Source organism: Strix uralensis, chromosome 20 (genome assembly GCF_047716275.1).
Source record: "Strix uralensis isolate ZFMK-TIS-50842 chromosome 20, bStrUra1, whole genome shotgun sequence".
NCBI lineage: Eukaryota > Metazoa > Chordata > Aves > Strigiformes > Strigidae > Strix > Strix uralensis.
This window is the reverse complement of record NC_133991.1, coordinates 1,435,596-1,457,233: the sequence shown is the minus strand read 5'-3', so window position 1 is coordinate 1,457,233 and position 21,638 is coordinate 1,435,596. Positions and strand designations below refer to the sequence as shown.

General features: G+C 47.4%; 1 protein-coding gene across 1 annotated transcript; it reads left to right on the top strand.

The window, feature by feature from the left end:
- The first annotated feature begins 158 nt into the window (after positions 1-158).
- FKBP6 (FKBP prolyl isomerase family member 6 (inactive)) lies at positions 159-20,374 on the top strand. Its single transcript, XM_074889956.1, has 8 exons — positions 159-285; positions 1,604-1,693; positions 2,184-2,386; positions 3,609-3,728; positions 4,815-5,009; positions 5,338-5,447; positions 8,451-8,531; positions 19,959-20,374. The coding sequence occupies exons 1-7, from the start codon at positions 168-170 to the stop codon at positions 8,527-8,529; spliced, it is 915 nt and encodes a 304-aa protein (XP_074746057.1). The 5' UTR covers positions 159-167; the 3' UTR covers positions 8,530-8,531; positions 19,959-20,374.
- Positions 20,375-21,638: the final 1,264 nt, after the last annotated feature.

Here is a 21,638-nt window from a genome sequence, read left to right as displayed (position 1 = left end):
GATTGGTGAAGAGGGCGAGGGGTGGGGCGAGGCGAGGGCTGGGGCAAGGCAAGGCAAGGCAAGGCGGGCCGGGCCGAGGCGTGGGTCTGGGGATGGCGGGTCGCAGCACGGCCGCGGCCTGCGCTGGTCTCGCCGGGAGGCAGCACCCGGCCGGGCAGTGCCGGACCATGTCCCTCTTCCAGCAGCTGGGGTGGGACCAGGACCTGCGTGGCGATGGAGGGGTGCGCAAGAAGGAGCTGCGCTCTGGTACCGGGGAGATGGTGCCCGCGACCGCCTCTGTGGCAGGTATTGCCAGGCACCAGGGCCTGGGGTGCTGGGCAGGCCGAGGTGCCCGTGCTGCTCCCGCGGGCCGTGGCTGTGCTGGGCACCCCCTGTCGCAGGTTCTCACACCTTCCCTGAGGCTGCGCGTCCTCTGCTGCGTACTGCCAGCCTGGTGTCCTGCGACGAGTGCTGTGCGTGAGCTCGCAGCCTGGCTCCCCGGGGTTTTAGTTGCTCTGCAGTAACGTTGTGCCCTGCTTTGTGGGTATGAGCCTGCAGGCTCCACTGACGGTCTCCTGAGTAGCTTGCTTTATAAATGGCAATTGTTAAGTTTAATCTGTGATTAGCAGGTTTAAAAACCCTAAAATCCATGAAAAAGTAGACTGAAGTCAGGATCTCATGCTCATCTCTGTCATTTACGTCTTAGCGCAAGGTCCTTGTTCTTGGACAGTGCTTTGGTGTGTGTGGCTGGACTTGAAATATATGCTGGAAGGAATGGAGAGGACTGAACCTGTTGTAAAAGGTCCCCTGAGCCTCTAACATTGAGGTGCTTGTGGCTGGCAAATCTGAGTGCTTTGGAATTTAGCATGAGATCAGAACAAGAACTTAAAAGTGCTTATATTATACACTAGCATGTCTTTCAGAGACTGTCTGCTCTCCTTATCAGTATTTAGCACTTGGGATACTCTGTTTAACTTCTTGTGGCAGACAGATTAAATGAAAGGGCGTCTTGACCTTGATAAAAGCAGGATTTACAGGTCCCACCTGGGCTCACAGTATGGAGAAGTTTGAAGCTGAAAGTGGTTCCTGAAGTGCAGAGGGCTGGTGCTGTGTCAAGGGAAGCCCATTATAGTGTGTTTACTAACTGAGAGAACTGGAGTTACACATACAGTGCCCAGGAGAGTGGCAGAGTCTGGAGGGGTAGCTTTTCCCCTTTAATGCTCTTTCCAGGGCTCCAGCTTTGGTTAGGAAAGGCTTTGTTATGCATTTCTGGAGATAATTGGGGCATTTTAATTTCTACAGCTGAAGTTTCCAATTCTTAAAAACACAAAATCACATCTCTTTATTAGGGATCAAGATTGTGAAGCAGCTGCTTTATCTGGTGATGATGTTAAAACATAGTCAATGCCACATGGCTACTTGGATGTGACCAGGTTTTTGGTATAAAACACAGTGTGGTTTGTGCTGCCTCTGCTGTTTTACAGCAGGAGGGAAAAAGCAAAGCAGGATAAAAGGATGGTGTTGCAAAACTAACTCCTGGTGTGCTCCCAATGGTACTGTTATGGGATATGAAATCAAATTCTTGCATTTTTCTTCTCCCCACTCCTCGCTTTGGCCTGCACAGTGTGGTACTCTGGGTACCTGGAAGGTTTGGATGAGCCCTTCTGCACAAACCGGAACAGAAAGTTTCCTGAGCTGATGAAACTTGGAAAAGGTAGGTTTGAGCTGGAGAGTTTGTCCTGGGACTCGGGGTTGTAAAGACCAGCCCATTAAGACATGTCAGTTTAAATGCTGTTTAGTATCTTTAGGTTATTTGAAACCATTAAAACTTGTTAATGGAGTCCAAAAGCCTGCTGGGTCGCACAGGTGATGGTCAGTCTGGAACAGATCAGCCTCTGCCCCTCTTGACTGTTAGTGGCAGCAGGGTGCTTACCACCCACCCTGAGGCAGCTGCTTGTCTTGGTGTTTTTAAAGCAAATTAGTGCTTTTTAAATCATCAGGAGACATTGCTGTTTACTGTGTGCTTGGCCTCACAGCAGACTGCCTTGATAATTTGTAACAGGGGGCAGTTGACCATTGTAGTTGCTGAGATGTGAGCTACCAAGGAATTTTTTCCTCCAGGCTTTAGGAGGAATCATTGATTGGTGTCCGAGGGGGTTTCCATGTTGGCGATTCTCATGACCTTCCATATCTTGTTGTGACAGACATTACGCTGCAGGGCCTGATAGTTGGCCTGCTGTCGATGAAGAAGGGAGAGGTGGCAAGATTTGTCTTCATGCCAGATTACGCCTACGGGCAGCGTGGTTGTCTTCCTCTTATTCCCCAAAATGCCACGGTCATGTTCACAGTGGAGTTGCTGGACTTCCTCGACACAGAGGAATCTGACGCGTTCTTTGAGTTGACTGCTGTGAGTTGCTTTAATAAGGTTTGAGACCTAAATCTGGAAGCTAAACCTTTGTTGTCTTTCCTTCCAGTTGCTGTTGCTCGTGCATTATGTATATTTAGCTTAATGCAGGTGCAGTTATCCACGCCCTGGGCTGCTGGCTCTGCTCGGATACAAACACACGTGCTTTAGCACTGCCCCCGCACGCCTTGCTCTGTTTGCACTCCCGTGCGGAGGGAGAAGCTGGGTGCTGCCTTTGTTTGCTCCTGTGCTGGAGTCGGTGGAACGACTTCCATTTAGTTTTAGCTTTACAAGAAACCTCATGGTTTCGCTAGAGGGCACCAGCTTCCAGGAATTTCGCTGAAGGAACAGTAATGAGCTGTCTAAAAATCCTGTTCAGTCTGCAATCCAAGTGCCCCCCAGCCCCCACCCTTTGTCTCTGCTTCTTGGCTGCTCTCCCAAGTGCTCCTTCACTGTTCGCTTTCCTCCCTGGTGAGTTACGGTGTTATTGTTAATGCCTCCTTTTCATGTAAAGGGCTTTGGGCTGTGGTTGTGGGTCAGTGAGTGGGGCACAGGGGGCAGTGCTGGGGGGGGGGGACCCTGCTCATTTCCTCCTGTTGCTGCACAGGCCATTTTTTCAACACGTAGCCCAGTGAGCAAACCACACTTGGTGCAAGACAGCTTACTCCCCTTCTTGCCAGTTGCCCACCCTTTGTGGCTAACTGACCTCTGTGAGCTGGCTCAAACTTGCAAATCCAGGAGAAAACCTGTCCCTTGGTTTTTATCTTTTTTATTAATGTTGGGTTTTTTTGGTTTGCTCGTTGGTGTCTTGTGTGGGTGTCAGGCTCGTCGAGCCATCAGAGCGATGGAGTCTTTCAATCAGCTTCACCTTTTGTGCTAGCAGTAGCATTCGCATTAACTGCCTGCTCTGTGCTAAGCAGGTGAGAGAGTTGGGCAGGATTTAAGAACAAATTCCCGCTTTTTGCCCTCCCCTGGTGTCCCTTTGGTGCTGGTGAGCTTCCTGGCCTGGTTGGTTGCACCCTTCACCAGGAGTTAACCAGCACAACAACAGAGGCATGTTTCAGCCTGGCGAAGGGAAGTGCCATGTGCTGGTGGCCTGGCTGGACGCCGCAGGGGCCTTGGCAACAGCTCTGTGAATAGAAGGGGACTATGCAGGACTATCCTGTCTGAGCTCTCTGCCTGTTTTCTTTTGTTCGAGCTGAAATTCAGGTATTTCTTTATACAGGAGCAGCAGGATACGTTTCCGCTACAGAAGGTGTTAAGAGTGGCAGACACAGAGAGAGAGTTTGGCAACTACCTCTTCCGTGGGCAGCACTTCAGTCTTGCCAAAGACAGATACAAAAACGTATGACATCAGAAAAAAATGTGTTTTCCATTGTGAAAAGCTGTGAAAGCAGTGATTATTAAGTGCTAGCTCACCATAACAAGTACAATTTAGAGATCAAATAACTTCATTATATTTTCCAGGCATAGTTTGTTATTTAAGAACAGATCTTAGACACCTGCTTTTGTTTGAGCAGCAGTGATAAACGAAGGAGGAGAAGGGTTGGCAGAAATAGGCAGAACCCTTTCCCTTCAGGCTTGCTCCCTGTGGGCCCTAGCTCAGACAGAAGAGTCCATCTCAGCGGCAGTGCGAGCCCTGAGCGGATTGTGTGGCTGACAGCTGAACTGGAGCCTTCCAGGTCAGCTTATCCTGGGAGGTGTTCTAATGCAGCATGGCCTTGTACTGCAGCAGCGTGCTGATGAAGGCTTTGGGAAGGGAACTAGAATTCCTTTGGCCTGGAAACAGGTATCACTGGCACACTGGACACAGTATTTTTAGCCCTCCAGTTGGAAATCATGGGATAGTTGAGGTTGGTAGGAACCTCTGGAGGTTGTCTAGTCCAACCCCTCACTGAAGGAGGGTCAGCCACAGCAGGAGCTTGCCCAGGACTGTCCATTCAGATTTTGAACATCTCCAAGGATGGACACTCTGCAGCCTCTCCAGGCAGGGACATACTTGGTTATTCCTAAACTGGAATGCATCTGCTTTTGTTTCAGAGGTGGTGACGTTTAGTGAGATTTTTTTTTTCTTCTCGCTGTTCAGAGTTGCTTTCTCTTGGTATTTTTGTTTAAAAAAAAAAAAAAGCCTTTCTCCCTGCAAGATTTCTCTTCCATCTTTGTCCTTAAAATATGAGTCCTAGGTGTAATTTTTTTATTCTGCTGCTTTCAAGTTCCTTGATAGGTTCTTAAACTTGTAGTCTTATGGCTGAGCTGTTTAGTCATGCTGATAATGCCATACAATATGTTTAGAGTTATTATTATTATTATTATTATTTTTAACAGACCTAGGTAAACAAACATGGGTGTAGCTGTCTGATGGGATGGATTTCTCCCTTTCCATAATAGATCTGCTGTGCACTAGGTTTTTTTTTTTTCCCTGTCTGCTCAGGCAATTTCCATCCTTGGTCGCAACCCTTCCAGTGACGCAGAGCAGTGTCAGATCAACGCTGCCAAGTTGCTGGTGCTCCTCAATCTCTCGATTACTTACCTGAAACTGGAGTGTCCTGACAAAGCTTTGGCATACGGGGAGAAGGCCTTGGAGATTGACCAAAGAAATGTCAAAGCGCTGTTCAGGTGTGGCCAGGTGGGCAAAAATAAATTCCTCTGGTAGCCACATCAAAGAGTACCCTAGCCTGACTGACTGTGGAGAGAACCTCGACTGAACTGAGGAGAGCCACTAAATTCTGGGCCAGGCCTCCTGAGCTGCTGCAGCAGTCGAGGTGGTTTGTCTGCATCTGACCTTTTGGAGAATCTGGTGCTCTGTAAATCTGTCACACAGATCTTTTCATGGGGGATTCCTGGGCTACCTGGATCTGTCTCAGAAATGTTTGTGGTTGCACATGTTTGAGTTCTGAAGAATGCCAGTGAGTCTATATTTATCTTGCCACGCATCTGTCTTCTTTCAATGGCAGGCTTGTCTCTGCATGACAGAATACACAAAAGCCTGGGATTTCCTGACGAGAGCTCAGCGTATACAGCCGTTCAACCACTCAATTAACGATGAGCTGAAGAAGTTGGCAAGGTGAGAGAACTCCTTTCCATCCCTCTGGGAGCGAGAGTGCTTAGACAGTCTGGAACACCCACTCAAAAATATTTAAAGGGTTTAAAAAAGCAAAACACAAAGCTGTTGGGTTAGTAAGTGACTTGGGAGAAATGCAGACAGCTGATTGAACCGTTTTGCAGACACAGTGGTTACAGGTGATAGATGCAAAGCTGAGAGCACCCACTCTATCCAGACAGTTTCTCTGGGGGAATTTGTGTGTTAGGCTCCTCGTGATTAGGTAGGTCAGGGTGATGACAGGGAGACGGGGGCTGCTGAAATGCCTCAGAACCGATGAAATGCAGGAGGCTAGCACTCAAGCTGCTGATGTTCTGAATTAATAAGTATGACTTTTATTCCCTTTAAGATGCATTGATTAATTACAGCAGCTCTTCTGCACTGCAAGTGGTTCACTGCGCAATGCTACAAATACTAATGTCTGTTAAAAGTGAATTTCTTGCCATCTTGGAGGTAGTAAGTGAGCAATCCCGAAGGCAAACTTTCTCTTCATCCGCAGGCTGAGCACAGCACAATCCTGCCAGCTTTAGTCATGCCCCAGCCCCACCAAGACATGACTAAAGCTAGTCTCTGCCCTTATTCTGGTCTTCCCTTTGAAACTGGCAGAAGCACTAGCTGGTTCCCAAAAGTGTGTGCTGTACTTCTGGCACTGTTCGCAGCCACAGAAGGTGATGCAGTCCCCAGCTTCGGAAATCACAAAGCAGCCCTTGAATACAAGCCCTCTTCTTTTGTGTGTCCCTGCTAGGCATTTGTGAAAAGGTCTGTAGGCAGCAGTAACGTCTCTTATTAGAGTACTTGGTATGGCTGGAAAAGCCAGTCTCCTGGGCTGATTGTCTTCACCAGGTAAGGTTTTGGTAGAGGGCTGTCCTTGCACATCGGTGTCCTGTATACCCACATTGTCTGTGATAACACCCAGGCTTCAAACTTGTTCTGTTACTTCTGACATACGAAGAACTTGAAGGCAATATTGGCTGCTGGTCTGGAAATCTGAAGTAAACCACTTCTCATCATCCTGATCTGCCTCTGGGTATGTAGCTACCAAATTGCTAGGTGAGCACAAGTAGTTATAAAATAGATCTGGCTGGCTGGCTACTCTTGGAGGCTTGGGATGGGGGTAGTGTCAAAGACCCGTGGTACAGTGCTCGAAGTCTCGATGGTAGAAGCCTTGTGTGTTCCTTTAGACTCTTTCAAAATATGTTGGCAAGTAAAAGAGAAATCTTGCTAATAATGTTGAGGTGGTGCTGCCAGGAAGCAACAAGGCATTCTGCCTTCAGGGAAGCAGTGGGCAGGCTGGTCAGCTCTGACTGGAGATAGCAGCACGTACAGCTAATGCGTGTCAGGAAGCTGAGTATGCTTTCAGCCACTGTTGTCTCAGAGTTTCTGCCTCAGTGCCAGTTGAAATTTATGTATTCTTTTGCTTTTACTATGACAAAGGGTGGAAGTAGTATAAAACAGATGAAAACAATGTTATTGAGTGTTGTTAATTATGCCATACCTTGGTCTAGATCCTGTGATGTTGCCAAACTGCCTTGCCTGAGAAAACTTGTAATGTCATCTGGCAAATGCTTCAGAAATGGAATGTGAATCAAAAATTTTGTTCTTAGAGGCTTCTTGTTTTCTTACTGAGTACATTTATACTTTGCAAAAAGGAACGCTGTGTGTTAATCAACAGCTACCTTATGCTGTCTAAAACAAAACTTCAGGAAGCGTCTGTTTAACAGCTGAGCCAGGTTCTTGGCAAAATTCACTTCACTGGAGAAAAACAGGCAGAATCCAGAGTGAAGGTTTTGTGGAACACGTGTTTGGTACCAGCTGTAGTGGTCTTGTTGGTGCAAATTCTGCTGCTGGATTTGGCAGTTTTATTGGAAGGCTTGCATTGCATCAAATCCAGAACAAAATGGTGGTGTTCCGATATCTGGCGTGAATCTGTGCCTCCAAATGAGGGGCTCTTGGATTTCCTGCTGAGGTAGGCGTGCGAGCGTGCCATCCACAGGCTAGGTGGGCATCCCCGATCTACACGGTGTGGACAGCTGGGACAACGTCTGTCTGAGACTTGACAGAAGCAACTTGCTGTGCTGGGATCTCATGAAACGAAATGCTTTGAGGTTCTGAACACCAGGGTGGTGATGGTAAGGGGCTGAGAGAGCATTAGCCACTCGCACTTGTGCTGTTTCTGGTGTGTTGCAACAAAAAACCTTTGCTTTTGACCTTATATGGTAGCAGATGAGGGAAAGCTGACCATGTGGGCAGCCATTGATTCCTGGGATGGTGCCCAAACTGAGTCACCCTCTGGCTCAGGAATTCCTCACCAGTGAGGCCTCCTTACTGGTGAGGTGAGAGCACAGGGTGCAGAGGACACTGTGCTTGGAGAAGCAGCGATTGAAATGGAGCAGTCTGGGAAGCTTTTGCCATGTAAATGGGATGCTGGCAGGGGAGTGAGAAATGAGGAGGAAGCATTGCCCTGTCATCCACTTAGTCAGGACACAAATCCCTGCTGTCTCCTGTCCATCCTCTGCCCAGATTCGGTGTCAATGGTAAATATCCTGGAGTAGGGCACTTGGACCATGTCTCCTGCTAGGTGCTGAAGGAGCTGGCACAAGGAGTGGCACAAATGAGGAGACATGAAACTAGACCACAGGATAGAGGGGGGGGTTTCTCTGCATCACATGCTTGCAAAACTGGTGTAGAAAGCATCTGGGTACCAAAAGTCAAATGCTGTACCTAGCTGATAGTCACCGGCAAAGCAGAGACCCAGGGTCTGAAGGTGAGGCACAGTGTTTCCAGCTCTCCTTCCCTGACGTGGCAGAAAGAAGGGCTTGGAGGAGCTGTGTCTTTGCTACCAGCACACTCTTACATCAGGCTAATCTATTTATATAGAAAAAAATAATATATATTTTGTGATTGTGGCACTGAAGGTCGGTGGGGCAGTCCACAGCCTGTGGTGCCATGCTCTGCTCTGTTTTGCAGATACTACAAGGACTACTTGACAAAGGAGAAAGAAATGTGCTGCCGAATGTTCACCCATCTTCAGACTAACGACCAGTAAAGGTAATCAAGTTGTGAAAAAGGCTGAGGTTTCCCAACACCTCTATTGCATCTGAACTGCTTTCAGGTGGGGAACCTGCTTCTCTTCTGCATGGGAGGATTTTGGAGGCAAAATGTAAGGTAATAGGAGTGTGTGGAGAGGGGAGGGGGCAGGATGGTGGTGTGAAACGCTGCCACATTGTCAGCTTGGCGAATCTTTCAGGCAGGCTGGCTGGCGTGGGACAGGAACCTGAAACTGGCAACACTTGAATAATGTTTCCTGTGCTGCTCATCCCAGCTATTCCTTGTCAGAGCCGGGGGAGAAAGAGCTGTGTGCTCTTGTTTCTCTGCCAATTAAAAGAAACAAAACAAAAAAAATTGTTCCTGTCAAACTTAAGAATTGAATTTCCTTGTCCCCTCCAGTACTCCTGTCTGGAGCTGTTGGAATGCCTCACTTCAGAAAAATCTAAATATTTTATTTCTGGGTTTTCTAAAATATTAAAAAACCTGTTTGTATAGGAAATTTCAAATAGATATTTAGGACTCTTTAAAGTGTTAAATCTTCTAGCAAAATTGATAGATTTATAAATGCACAAAGGCTCTTTGATCTTTTTTTTTTTTCCGTCAAAACCTTTGGGGGTGAAGCGGGGGGGGGGCGGGTGCAAGGGGGAGTGGAAATCTTCGCTGGTCTCTTGCCTGGGGGTAAACCCTAGGGAAGGAGTTGTGGAAAATGACAGCAGCCTTCTGTCAGAAAGCATCACCAGCTCAGGGCCGTCAGAGTTTGCTGCCGTTCTCTCTCATGCAGTATTGGCAGCTTTTTCATCAGTAGCAGTGTGAGTGCAGGGTGCAGGTCTGGTATTTTAAGGTTGACTGCTCTTTTGTCTGTGCTTGTGAGGAAGCTGAGGTAGTGTTTGAGGAAGAGGTTTGATCGAACAGCTGCTTCCTAAAGCAACACAACCCTCTTCTGGCTGGACGTTCCTCCCTGCTGTAGTTTTGACCCTCCTGCTGCCCCTGTGCCCCACGGGGTCTGAGCTGGGCATGTTGCTGAATGGCCTTGGAGCACAAATTCTTCTGCCCCGGGTTCAGGATGAGACTGATCACATCTGTTAGCAGGTACCTACACCCAGGCAAGTAGCTGTGAAAGGGGATTTAAGACTATTGAGCTGTCTTGCCAGTGTGTGCAGGAAGTCTGTGTCTATGGACTTGGCAAGGAGGCTCTTGTTCTCCACTTGCTGAATTTCAGAGACTTGCAGTTTGGAAGCCTGTAGGACCTGGGTCTTGTGTCTGATGGTAGTGCATAGCAGTGCCTGACCTGAGAAGCTTCTTGTGTCGATCAGTGCGTCAGCTGGCCCCGCTTTGTGGCGGGAACTCCGAAAGCGTGTGGTGTTCTGCTGGGTCACCAGACAGGTCCTCCACTGGTAAGGTTGTGTGGCCTCTTGTTTCCCAAAAAGCAGCTTGCAAAGATGCTGATTTCCGCACAGTTGGTGTAACGGCACATAGCTGTTGTAAGTAAAACAGTGTCTTCAGTTAGTGGGGAGTGAGAAGTGCAAAGGGAAAGGGAAAGAGAGAAACCTCTGCTGGAGACAAGCTTAAAGATTGGGCTGACTGTTCATCAGCCAGTTTCTCCACTGACTCCTACCAGTGCACATGTACAGCACTTTCCTGGAGTTCTCCCGCCTTACACAGCTGATGGACAGCTGTCAGTCAAAAAGAGCTAACCTTTGAAGTTGATTTTAGTTACAGTATCAGAAATAAACTCAGTCTTCCAGACAAACAAATCACTGAGACCTGCACAACAATCTACTGTTAATTCATTGCAAGAAAAATCCCTTGCTGGAGGAGGTGGCAGAGCTGGAGGTTGGTTTGCTGCTGCATCTTGTTTAAAAACTTCATTACATATTCAGAGAGGAGCAAAGCAGTTCCAACCAGAGCTGCTGCTCTCTATCAAAGGCACTGCTAATTAGTCCGACTCGAGGCAGAACGTTCTTTGGTGTTTTCTGACAACTTAGTACAAGTTCAGTTTAGGGCACAAGCTGTACTCGATCAGTCTGGCAGGCCTGCTTCATCCTTTCTGTCTTAGGCATTGAGTGAGTAGATGGCCTGTGAACGCTGCCTGTAGCTCATGTTTAATGATCCAGTGGAACCACAACAGTTATGGAAAACTTTCCTATATACCAGCTGGCAGGTGCTTGTTCAGCATTGACCTGACCCATCATCCAGTTTACCAGCTGAATGCCTCGGAGCTGTAGTTGTGGCATTTTCTCCCTCCTGAAACAGTTACATCCATTCCCCTGCTTCAGAGCTCCTTCCCAGGTGGGTTTGCTGTACGTTTTGGTGAGTTCTGCAGCAGTTGCTCTGTTTCAGGGACAAATGCTTCATTTCCTGTAGTGAATAATCCAGGACTGTGTTGTGTGTTTTGCATAATGACACTCAAACCCAGACACACTTGAGTATCTTCATTCTGCCTGGTATTTCTGCATCCCTCTCATTGTTCCTCTAGTTGCCACAAACAACATCTTGCTCAGAACACACTTTCTTCCTTTTTAACAGTTTCAGGTCAGAATAAATCTTCACTTTGGTGAAATGCAAGGTCACTCATGATGCTTTCTGGAGGAATTCCGAAGTACTCAGAGGTAGAAATAGAAGCATGAACACTTTCTTAAATCCATACTGCTGCAGCCTTGCAAACGCAGTGCCTTGCGTCTCATGCTTGCCCCTCTTTGGGTTTGGGTTATTTGCCTGCCTCTACACTTCATGTGGTGCAGACGTGTTGAGCCAGGTTACCTGGGATGTGCATAGCTGAAAGTCCTCCTCGGCGTCCGCTAAATTACAGGATGAATGGACTGAGGACCACTGGCTTTTTGTTTGTTCTTGTTTGAAAGACCTGGCAGAAAAAAAAATTCTCATTGTTGTAATCCTGTGGTCCTTCAGAAGAGAACTTAATCATGAAGGGTGGGGACAAATTCCCTAGAAATGTCTGGATTCTAGTAGAAGGACCTTGGTGATAGTTTCATCCCAGAAAGCTGAAGTATCTGAGGTTTTTTTAATTAAAGGTGGGCCAAAATTGAAAGCTTGCCTCTAATGTGTATCTCAGCTCAATACACAGGAGAAGTGGTCTCAGTAGTTGACAGCACACAGGGAAGTGTTCCAGTGAAAACAAACAATGCTGAAATTATGGCAGGAAACTATGACTGTGAGGTCAAACTTGAGATTGCTACGAATGGCAGGATCTAGCAATTCCGAAGCCATTAATTGGTGAGAACTGGCTCCAGAACTGGGCCTGTGTCACCAGGTAGAAGTGACTATAATTGGGCTTAAAATCAGCAGCAGTTGCCAGTTAAACTGACCTAATAAGCCAAAAGAGACTTGCAAATAAACTGGCAAGTATGTGCATAACACAGTCAGAACTCCTGCCTAGGGAAGGCTTCAGACTTTGAGTAAACAGCAACTTGCTCCTTCCCCTCCTGCTCTCCCTTATTACTGAGCAGATCTAAAATGTGCCTCCTGCTGATACTGTCCCTACCCACTGCGTAAAGCTGAACAACAGAGAACCGGCAATTTCACTTCTCCTTTAGAATATGCAAATCATCGTACCACTGAGATGTCCTGCCTTGCGAAGGAAATTGTTAAATACCAGCTTTATGCTGAGCCTTGCTGGAGCGAGTGGGAAGGCTTGAAGGATGACTTAATTAAGCATTCTCCTTGCTAAGCAGAAGAAGGAGAAAAGCTTTAATAAGGTTGTTGGATTGGGTGGGTTTTTTTTTTGTTTTCCCTGCAGCTCTCTCCTTTTCTAGCATCTTTTTTTTCAGAGGAGTCCTGCAGTTCATGCCTGCAGTAGTACCTGTGATACCTCTCTGGAAGATTGGTGGGCTGTGGTCTCTTCTAGAAGCTGTCAGTGGAGAGGTGGCTGCACCACCTCTGCTTTGGGGTGCCGTGGCCTGCATACTGCCTGCTCAGGTGTGCTGGACATGGGTCCCCGCTTTGAATGCGTTAGGGATGGCTTTGCCCAGACCAGCAGGTCCAGCCTGGGCTTAGAAGTGAAAAGATGATGTGAAGTGGGAAAGGAGGGAGCCCACTGCAATGTCTCACCTACCTGCCTGTCCTCCAAGGCTTCGGTGAAGAGATGGTTCTTCAGCCTCATCAGAGGACTGCCTCGGGGCCTAGCCCAGGGCCATCCTCTCTAAGCCGTAGTAAGTGTCTAAAGCCTGGGGTTCCCCTCTGTGTGCTCAAACATGAAGCTCCCAGGTGAGGTAGGAGTGGGTTCCTGGCTGCACTGCTCCTCAAGCTCCTGTCTGCCTGAGGCCACCCAGCTCTGGAAAGGACAGGCTGAGCCTCCAGTGAATACCCCTGTGCGGGCTTTTATTTCTCAGAGCTTTTGCCAGCAGCCAGAAGATAAAATATGTTGCTGTTACAAATCAGTAGAGAGTGAAAAAGATGCTGGGCTCTTTTCATTCCCATGATAATACTTGCTTTATCATGCAGGTAGAGTTTAAAGAGAATGGTCTGTGCTTAAGATGTGAATTTCTTTATGAAGAAAGTTTTAGTTTCGCAGAGCATTCGGAGTTGCTGGCCTTCACTTCCAGCAGCAAGGAGATGCATGGTTATTTTAAGGTTTTCTCTAAAGTACCATTTTTAAAGTCTCCTTTCTCCACCCCTTGGGTTTCAGTTGTGATAAGCTCTATGAAGTGTTAGTAAAAATGTTTTGTTACCTTCATGGGTAAAAAGGCAAATTGGATAAAGCTACACCCAAGCAGGTAGTGACCAAACTGATTTTGAATGGAAGCCTGCTGCAGGTGCCTGTGACTCTAAGCCTGGGATCAGGTTACAGCTTAGTTGTGCTGGTAGCTGAGGCCCAGAAGTCCCCAGTGCTGCTTTTGGTCCTTGTGGCATTATGGATGGTGGTAAGCAGCTCTCCCTAGGCTTCTGCCAACCCAGGCAGAACTGGCATGCCTGGCCACCAATCCTGCCACTCTGGGGTGCTCCAGACTTTCTCTCTGAACTAGCAGAAATGTCTTTATCCTATCTGTTTCTCTTAATCCTAAATCTGGGATTTTAAAAGATCGTGCCTTACCCAGCAAAACAAAGGGCACTTTTCCACACTTTACTGTTGTGTGCTTGTTCTTCTAGTGCAGTTTCTCGAAGGAGTGTTGAGTGTAGAGAACTGTAACTGTGCCTGTATGAAAAATCATGTGTCCTCTTGGGCTTGGAGGATGTTGCCACCTCCAAAGAACAAAGGATGTTTTTCACTTGCCCGCTTATGTCAGCGATGTCTCATCCTGAGCAGACATGCTCGATGATCTAAATCACTGTGCATGGGCGTGGGCCAGCTGTGGCCTGGCTGGTGTACCCACATATCCTCCCCACGCTGGGGTCGGTGTCATGGGATGTAGGTGTCCCTGTGTCTCGCTGCTTCAGCACGGCGCTGCCCTGAGCGCTCCGCTGCCCGTAGCAGCATTCAGAGCGGAGGGGAGCTGGAGCAGAGCAGAAGATAATGTCAGCGCCCAGCTGGGAAGAAAAACTTCAGCTGGTGGTGTGAACAATGCCCTGGTGGCTGATTGGTTTTTTGGAGGGAGGGCCCTTTGGTGGTTTTTTTTGCTTATTCCAGTCTCTGCTTTGTTCAAATGAAACTGCAGACTTTTAATGACCTGAGACCCTAGACTTCAGGTGAGATGCTCTCCTGGTTACAGCTGGTGCTGGTCAGGGTCTTGAGACCTGCCAGCTTTCTGCTCCAGCAGAGCAAGTGACACCGAAAAACTTTGGAAAAGTTTAAAATGCTTTAACTGGGCATTGTAGTAGCTGTGATACAGACAGCTGAGGTTAACAAAATAACTGCTAAGTGCCCTCAAAAGTGTTCATTGTGGTTTTGGGAAACACTCTTTTGCTTGTGAGCTGCCAAATGTTGTTCACCGAGTGCAGCCCCGTAACTGGGTGTCCTTTCCATCAGCAGCAACAGCGAGGAGCTGACAGGGGATCAGGGGCTACATCACTGCTTGAACAGCACCAGGGCACTGATGCTGTGTCTGACATAGTGGCAACAGCACTTTGCAAAAAGACAATGTTTATGGTTGTCAGCACCATGGAGGCAGGAGATACTAACGAGGGCTTCAGATTTGGGGAATGTTGCTTTCGGAAGGGCTTTTTGCTTAAATGCAGGGAGTGTCAGCATTGTTGTGAGTTGGTTTGGAGAACTGCAGTTATTTCCAGTAAGGGTAGACATGACCTTCACGTGCCTCTCCCACTACCCACCCTGCTTTATCAGGGACCTGTTGATTTGACAGAATGCTGAACATTATTGACATGGAAGTTGTCTGAGCTCTTGAAGGACTGGGAGCTGCTGTAAGGATCTGTTTCAGCCCAGGCATGCTAGATGAAGTCCTTTCTGAGTCAGAAGTGTGTGTTAAAGAGTTCATCCCTTCTCTCACCTTCCCAGAATTGTCCCTCTTGTGATACCTCTTGCTCTCTGAACAAGTTCTTTTGTTGCTTTTTCTGGGAGCAGTTTTGATGGGCTTTTTTTAGAAATGCTTGGGAAAGAGCTCTGCTTTCTGTTTTTCCTTTTTGCTTTAGGTATCCTTGTCCTATCACAGATCTGAGCAGACTTGACAGATCCTTCTTCCATCACCTCAGGTTCAGGGTGGTAGTGCATGTCATCAGCATTCAGGGTCTTTGGAGTCGAGACTTGTTAAATATCTCTGGAGAATTCACCCTGCCACAGAGCTGTCTGTCTAGCATACAGGCAGTGCTTGAAACTCGCTGTGGATCCTTTGCAGAGCTGAGGATTGTGACAAATTGACTTGTGGGGAAAAAAAAAAAAACAAAACACCACCATCCTGAGAAAAAAGCGTGTAAGCACAGATCTTCAGATGGCAATGGAAGCTCATATAGCTTGGTTATATAAATGGGGAGTAGCACATCTGCTCCTTGCACCCTCCATCTGTGAATTTGGACGCCTGGTGCACCTGCGATGGGGTAGTCAGAGCCTGCTCAAGCCTTCAGACTCGGGAAGTCTCTAAGTGTCTGCGTGCTCGCATGCTACCGCACTCTGAAGATAAGCTTGACAGCCACCTTGGCCATTAAAGTGAGTCCACTTGAAGCACTAACAACTGGACATCCCCAAACAAAGCATTAGAGAGAGAAATGAGGGTATGGCAGACTGCAGAATCACTTCTGTAGATAGCAGATAAGTGGGACCCTAATTAGGTAATTTTCTGAAGGCACGTCGCACGCTCAGGGACAGGCTCCCTGGGGTGGCCATATGTCGTGTTCCCTCTAATAAATGGGTCCAGATAAAACCACAATAGCCTGGTGTTGTAAATAGCTGTTTCTTCTCCCTGTATCAGGGTGGATTGCCCAGCACATCTTGTTATCAGCTAGCTGATAGCACCCTGGCTGTTGCTGGGCTTTCTTCTTGCCGTTCAGGAGAGCTGCAGCCTGTCAGTAACCTCTCGTGGTGTCCACGTGGTGCATTTCAGAAGGAGCTTGTTCACCTCCCGGTAGCAGTGGTTTTTCTCCAGGCTGTCATCCCAGTGCAGCAGTTCCTTTTAGATTTGTCAGGGTTTGAGTGAAGAGCACTTCTTGGGCAACTGCCATTCAGGAAGGTTTTAGCTCCTTTGCTGATCTGCTCCAAATGTGCACATGTAACATTTGCTTTTCCAGTGTGGTCATGTGGGGCTGTGGTGTAGGATGTACCATGTCCTTCTGACCACCAAGTCAAAACTTTCCTTCCTTTCTTCTCCGTGGCCAGTGAGAACCCTATTCAGATTTGAACAGAAGTGGTGAAAAGAAGGCATTCTGTCTCCCATAAGACATGTGGAGGCTGAATTTCTTTGACCCTCCTTTCTCTGGGATGTAAAGGCCAGGCCAGCCTTCCAGGCTGCCCTCCACGAAGCTGATGACTTGCTTACCTCTCCTTGAGGAGTGCTCTTCTCACTGAGGGTTATCTCAGTGCAGCGCTGTTGGGCGCTGCTGCTTCAAAGCAAGGGTGTAACGAGGGCTGAACTGGCAGGAGCCACGCTTCCAGTGATGCTTCTTATTTCCAGTTCCCTCATGCTTTGACAAAAATTTTACCTGCTGTGTTTGGTGCCTACGTGATGCTTTCCCACAGCCCTGCTAGAGATGGAGGCAGGAAAGGGGAAGCTGGGGAAGAGGCAGCAACAAAGCAGCTTAAACAAATTTTAAAGCCTTAGTTAAACATTAACTGTTAATTATGGCTTTAATGCAGAGTAAAGGTGACTGTGATTATAAGTGACCTGTGACCTGGCATGCTGCTTACTGTAAATTGATGATCGACTGCCTTGTCTTTCTGAAGCATGAATTAAAATAGCTGGTACCAACAGACTTCTGTCTGAACTTCAAAGCGAGCGTGTGCCTTGCTGGTTTTCATGGCTGAGTTGCTGCCAACCTGCTGTTAAGGGAAGGAAACAAATATTGGAGCAGTCCTGGTTGGAGCGCGCTGTTCTCCTACGTGCAGGAGCAGCAAACGCTTTGAACACGATCCAGCTCTCTGCGTCTTCAGGGCCGTGTGTTTCCCCTCCACTTCTCTTTTGATTGTGTAGCCATTAGGTGGAAATGAAAGAGATGAACTGATCAAACACTCCATGAAATGGCTTTAGGGTTTCAGTTTGAATATTTTTTTAATTAGCTCCATGTAAAGACTTTATTACTTCAAATAGCAGCCGTGAAACCAGAAGACTCACAGTTTGATCCTTTGTTTTTATGGTGCACAAGAAGTCTCAGTAGCTATAGGTTTTACACCCAGCTAGACACCCCAAACCACAACTAACAGCCAGTGGAAACATCAAGTGATTATCTTTCAAGTATGCCTATCGGGGACATGTAAAAGGAAGTGCTGTGTGGGGATAATATTAGACTGACAAGTAGCAGAGTAGAAGTCGGTTGCATTTTAGCAGGAGCAAAGATGCTTTTCTCTACTAACACACAGAACACTAGAGCACATCAAGTGTAGTGACTTTTTTCCACTGTAGAAACTTTTCTTGTCCTGGTTGCTAGAACTTTATGCTGTGAACTGGAGAAATGATTTAAGCATTTCTCTCTCTGATTCATTTTGAAAGAGAAGAGAGCAGCTGAAGTGTCCTCCAGTAGTTTTCCTTCTTTGGAAACTTCCTCTCTCCCTTCTCCTGGTTGGGGGAGATACTAGGAAGTGCTGCCATCCTGAAGCTGACTGTGAATAATCTTGAGTTATAACGAACCTCGTCAGCTCCCAGTTTTGGAAGGTTTGGCAGTAAAGGTGGCCTGTTCAATGAGACTGTAACGTGGGATTTCCTGAGTCTGGGAGAACCAGGACAGTGACTCTGCGCTGACTTGTTACTGTGGATCCTAGTTTGTGCTAGGCTAGAAGTCTTTACTCAGGTGTTTCTGGCAATCTTGAAAGTTGCTCAACTGTTTTGTGCTCTTGTTATCCCAAACTTTAAATTGGGGTCAGCCCTTGAAAGAGGCACGTGGCCCTGATTCAGACTCATAGTTTTCTGGCATGGTGCCATGTGAGTCACGGGTTTTGTGTGGCTCTGAGCATACGGACCGACTAAAACCCCGTTTCTTCAGGGTCATCAGAGGAAGATGAGTAATCTGGTTGACCTCGTAGCTAACCCTGCTCTGAGCAGGAGGTTGGCCTAGAGACCTGCTGATGTTCTTTGCAGTCCTAATTATTCTGTGATCCTGTGGTGCCTTTCAAGGATATATAACGAACAAGGTGTGGATTTTGAGCCTCATGTGATGCTTTATTTTCTCATCCTTTAGTCTGCAAAGTGTCTTTTTTTCCTCACAATTACGGCTTTTTTTTTTTTTTTTGCCTTCTGGTTAGGAGTCTGTAAGTTGATACCCTCTAAGGAGCAGGCTTCCCCATTTTGCTACTAGTAATTTGATTTACATTTGCAGAGCTCGCCACTGCAGCAGAGCTGGCTGAGCAAGCTGTAGTGGCTGTGGCTGCTGAAAGAGTATCAAAAATCTGTTTGGACTCCTGGTATTCTTGAGCTGAGAGAAGACAGGGCATCTTTTGAACGTACCTCCTTTGATCCTCAGAACTTCTGTAGGGGATAGATAATGGGTTACCTTGTGGAAAGGTTTCCAAGGATTTTTCCAGTTTTTTTTATTTCTCCTCTGCTGTTCATCCCATGGATGACAAAGGGACGGGGGTGACTTTTCAGCAGCGTTTCAGTACTGTCTGCACTCAAAGAGAAATACCCTACGTATCGGTGTTCCTCCGTGGATGTCTTGGAGGTGCCAGTTGCAGCAGGATTGTGAGCAGCGGGATGTTGAAATACGGTAACAGGCACATCAGCAAGCAGCGTGAATGTGTGTGCTGAGGGTGTTTTATCCCAGGTGCTTAATGGCTTTGGGGACACGAGGGACTTCCACATTATGCTTGTGTGTACCACAGCTCCACTGCAGTGTTAGAGCAGCGCTTGAAAACCAACTCAAACATCCTGCAGGGGCCACGGAGAAGGTGCTGGTTCTGTCTGCAGGTGGAGAGGGGGAGGGAAAACACGGCTGGGAGAGGCACCAAGGGAGCAGGCGAGCTTTTGGCAGCAAGGTCAGTGTAGCCATGTAAAAGGTGAGGCAGGTGATCCAAGTCCTGAACCCAAGAGGTTCCCCTTTCAAATACGGGGTGGGGTGTGGAAATCACAGTTTAGAAACAGTTCTGGTTTACATCTAGAGAAAACTGACCCTGTACCTACATAGTGGTTTCCTTCTAGTGAAGCTCTCGTGACCCTGAAGAGGGGGAGGGATGGAGTGGGGACTGCAGATGAGAAGGAGGCTTTGCTGGGTGCAAAATCTCACCTTCTCAGTGTGTGCCAGGACTCCCAAGGCTGGTGAGGACCCAACTGCAGGTGCGAGTGCTGGAGCAGAGAGAGCTAACAAACCCCCGGGGGTACTGTGTGATCCATTGCCAGTGTCGCAGTGGTGTGGCCAGGCCTCTCGGTGCTCGTGCCCTACAACCAGGAAGGGGGTGTGGGCAAGGGGGGAAGAGGGGAGCAAGTAAATATGGTGAGAAGCAATAGAAATCTCAGCTGAGGAGAATGGTGGATCCTCTAGGAGACACAGGACTATCTCCCAAAGGCAAAGAGTAAGTATCCAGGCACTGGCTTTCCCAGAAGAGTGTAGGAAAAGCACAAGTGATGGGTAGCAGGGATGACCCTATACAGGGAGGGAGGTGACCTGAAGGGTGTTCTCAGGGTTTCTCTGAGGTGGACTTGCTAGTTTTGAGTTCTGGTCACTTAATTCTCAGTTTTCTCCAAGTCCTATATGTGAGGAAGTTGAATGAATTTTATGGGAATTTCACTGGGCCCATTCCACTTGTGCTAATCCACAAAATTCTGGGTGTTTTTCAGGGCCACTGTAGACGTGCTGGTAACAGTTGACCATTTAATGCTGAACGGGAATAAAATGTACAGGTGATCCCTGTGGGATGCTGACTGTGGTATTTTGTTATCCTAGGACCTCACCGGCTGACGAAAAGAGCAGTTCTTGGACAGGAAGCAGACCTCCCTCTGAGATTGTGGAGATCTCAGCATCACATACATGTTTTGGGAAAAGGTGCAAGAGCACTGTCTTGTTTTGAGAGTGTGAAGTGGAGGTTCTGCGTTTATACACAAACCCTCATTTTTCTGAAGCTGTTTTTGTTTACCATATTCTGAGGCTGTTCCCAGAAGAACCAAGTTCTGCTGTAGGGGAGAGGAAAGCGTTCCCCGTCTTCTCCCCTGCATGTTCTTTGAAGAAAACTGTTCCCTGACATAGTAGCACTTGCAGGTTCTGGGCTGCTTTTAGGGAATCTGTAAATGGGAGTAGGATGCCATGAAGTTTTGTATTGTTTATACAGGTCATTTTTCAAGAAAACGTTTGATATTTTTGTTCTGAGGAAAAAAAATAAACCAACCTGAGAACTAACGCTGGCAGGACTTGTGTCAGTTTATTGTGCAAGAGTGATTAATGTCTCTCGGTGTACGGAGGTGGAATTTGGAAATAGGGTCTGATTTGTTGCTGTATAGCGAGCTCTGTTCTTGGGCAACAGCCTGTTATGCTCTTTGTTTTGGTTGAATGTACCTGTGAATACTGATACTAATTTTCAAATTACTTAATACCAGCTTTCTCCTCTACAGGTATTGCTGACTCCTCTAGCTGCAATCAAGTCTGTTTCCTTCTGGAGCAAAATCCAGTGTACTCCCTGTGTCTTGCTGAACATATGCCTTTGTAGTGTGGCTGAGATTTATTAAATGCAAAATCAAATACTTAGTGAGACAGTGGCAGGTAAATGCAAAACTAGCAGGAAGCCATGGAGGAGGAGGAACATGGTAACATGAAACGATGTTTTCGTGATATTTGTCCTGCCTGTGTTTGATTAGGATGGATGATGTCTTCTAAACTCGATTCAGTGCCTTGTTCTTGACTTGCTGGGCAGGGAGTGTTGCCTGTGGTCACTGTGAGATCCAAGGCGGCCTCTTGCCAGAAGAAAAATGTCTGAAGCGTTCTTGTTCTGCCAGCGTCTTTATGGCTTTTGGAATCCTTACCACCATGCTCTGACAGTGTCTTAAAATAAAATACCCTCTTGGTAGGATGTCCCAAAGAGGAGGGGAAAAATAAAAAATGTGCAGAAAGCTTTGGCTTGGCAGCACCTTGCAAGCACACTTCTGGACCCTGCTGCCTGTCTGCTTGTTCTGGTCCTCTGTGCTTTTGGAGGAAGGATGGTTTGGTCTCTGAGAGGAGGTTAAATCCTGCTGTGCTCTTTAGTTTAAAGAAAAGAGAACTAAAGAAGTGCAGGGTTTGGGATTTGTCATCTGTCCCCTAAGAAGAATCCAGTGATTACTTTTTTTTTTCCCCCCCAGATCTGCTTTCTTTCCAGAAGACTCCTGGGAGCCTGCTTAAAGATCAGAAAGGAAGAAAGGGAGTTTTATGATACGAATTCTCTTAATCATGCACTGTGATGCTTTGTCCTCATGACTAGTGTGCAGTGATAACACACCCCTGAAAACCAAGTGTTGTGTGGAAGGGGGTTGGTGAGACTTTTAACTGAGCTGGGCCAGCAACTCCCATCGCTTGCTCTGATTGAAAGATCACAAGCCTGGGCTCTCACTTGTCCAGCGGCCGGCGCTTTGGGTTTGGACTGCCCCGGCCACTGCG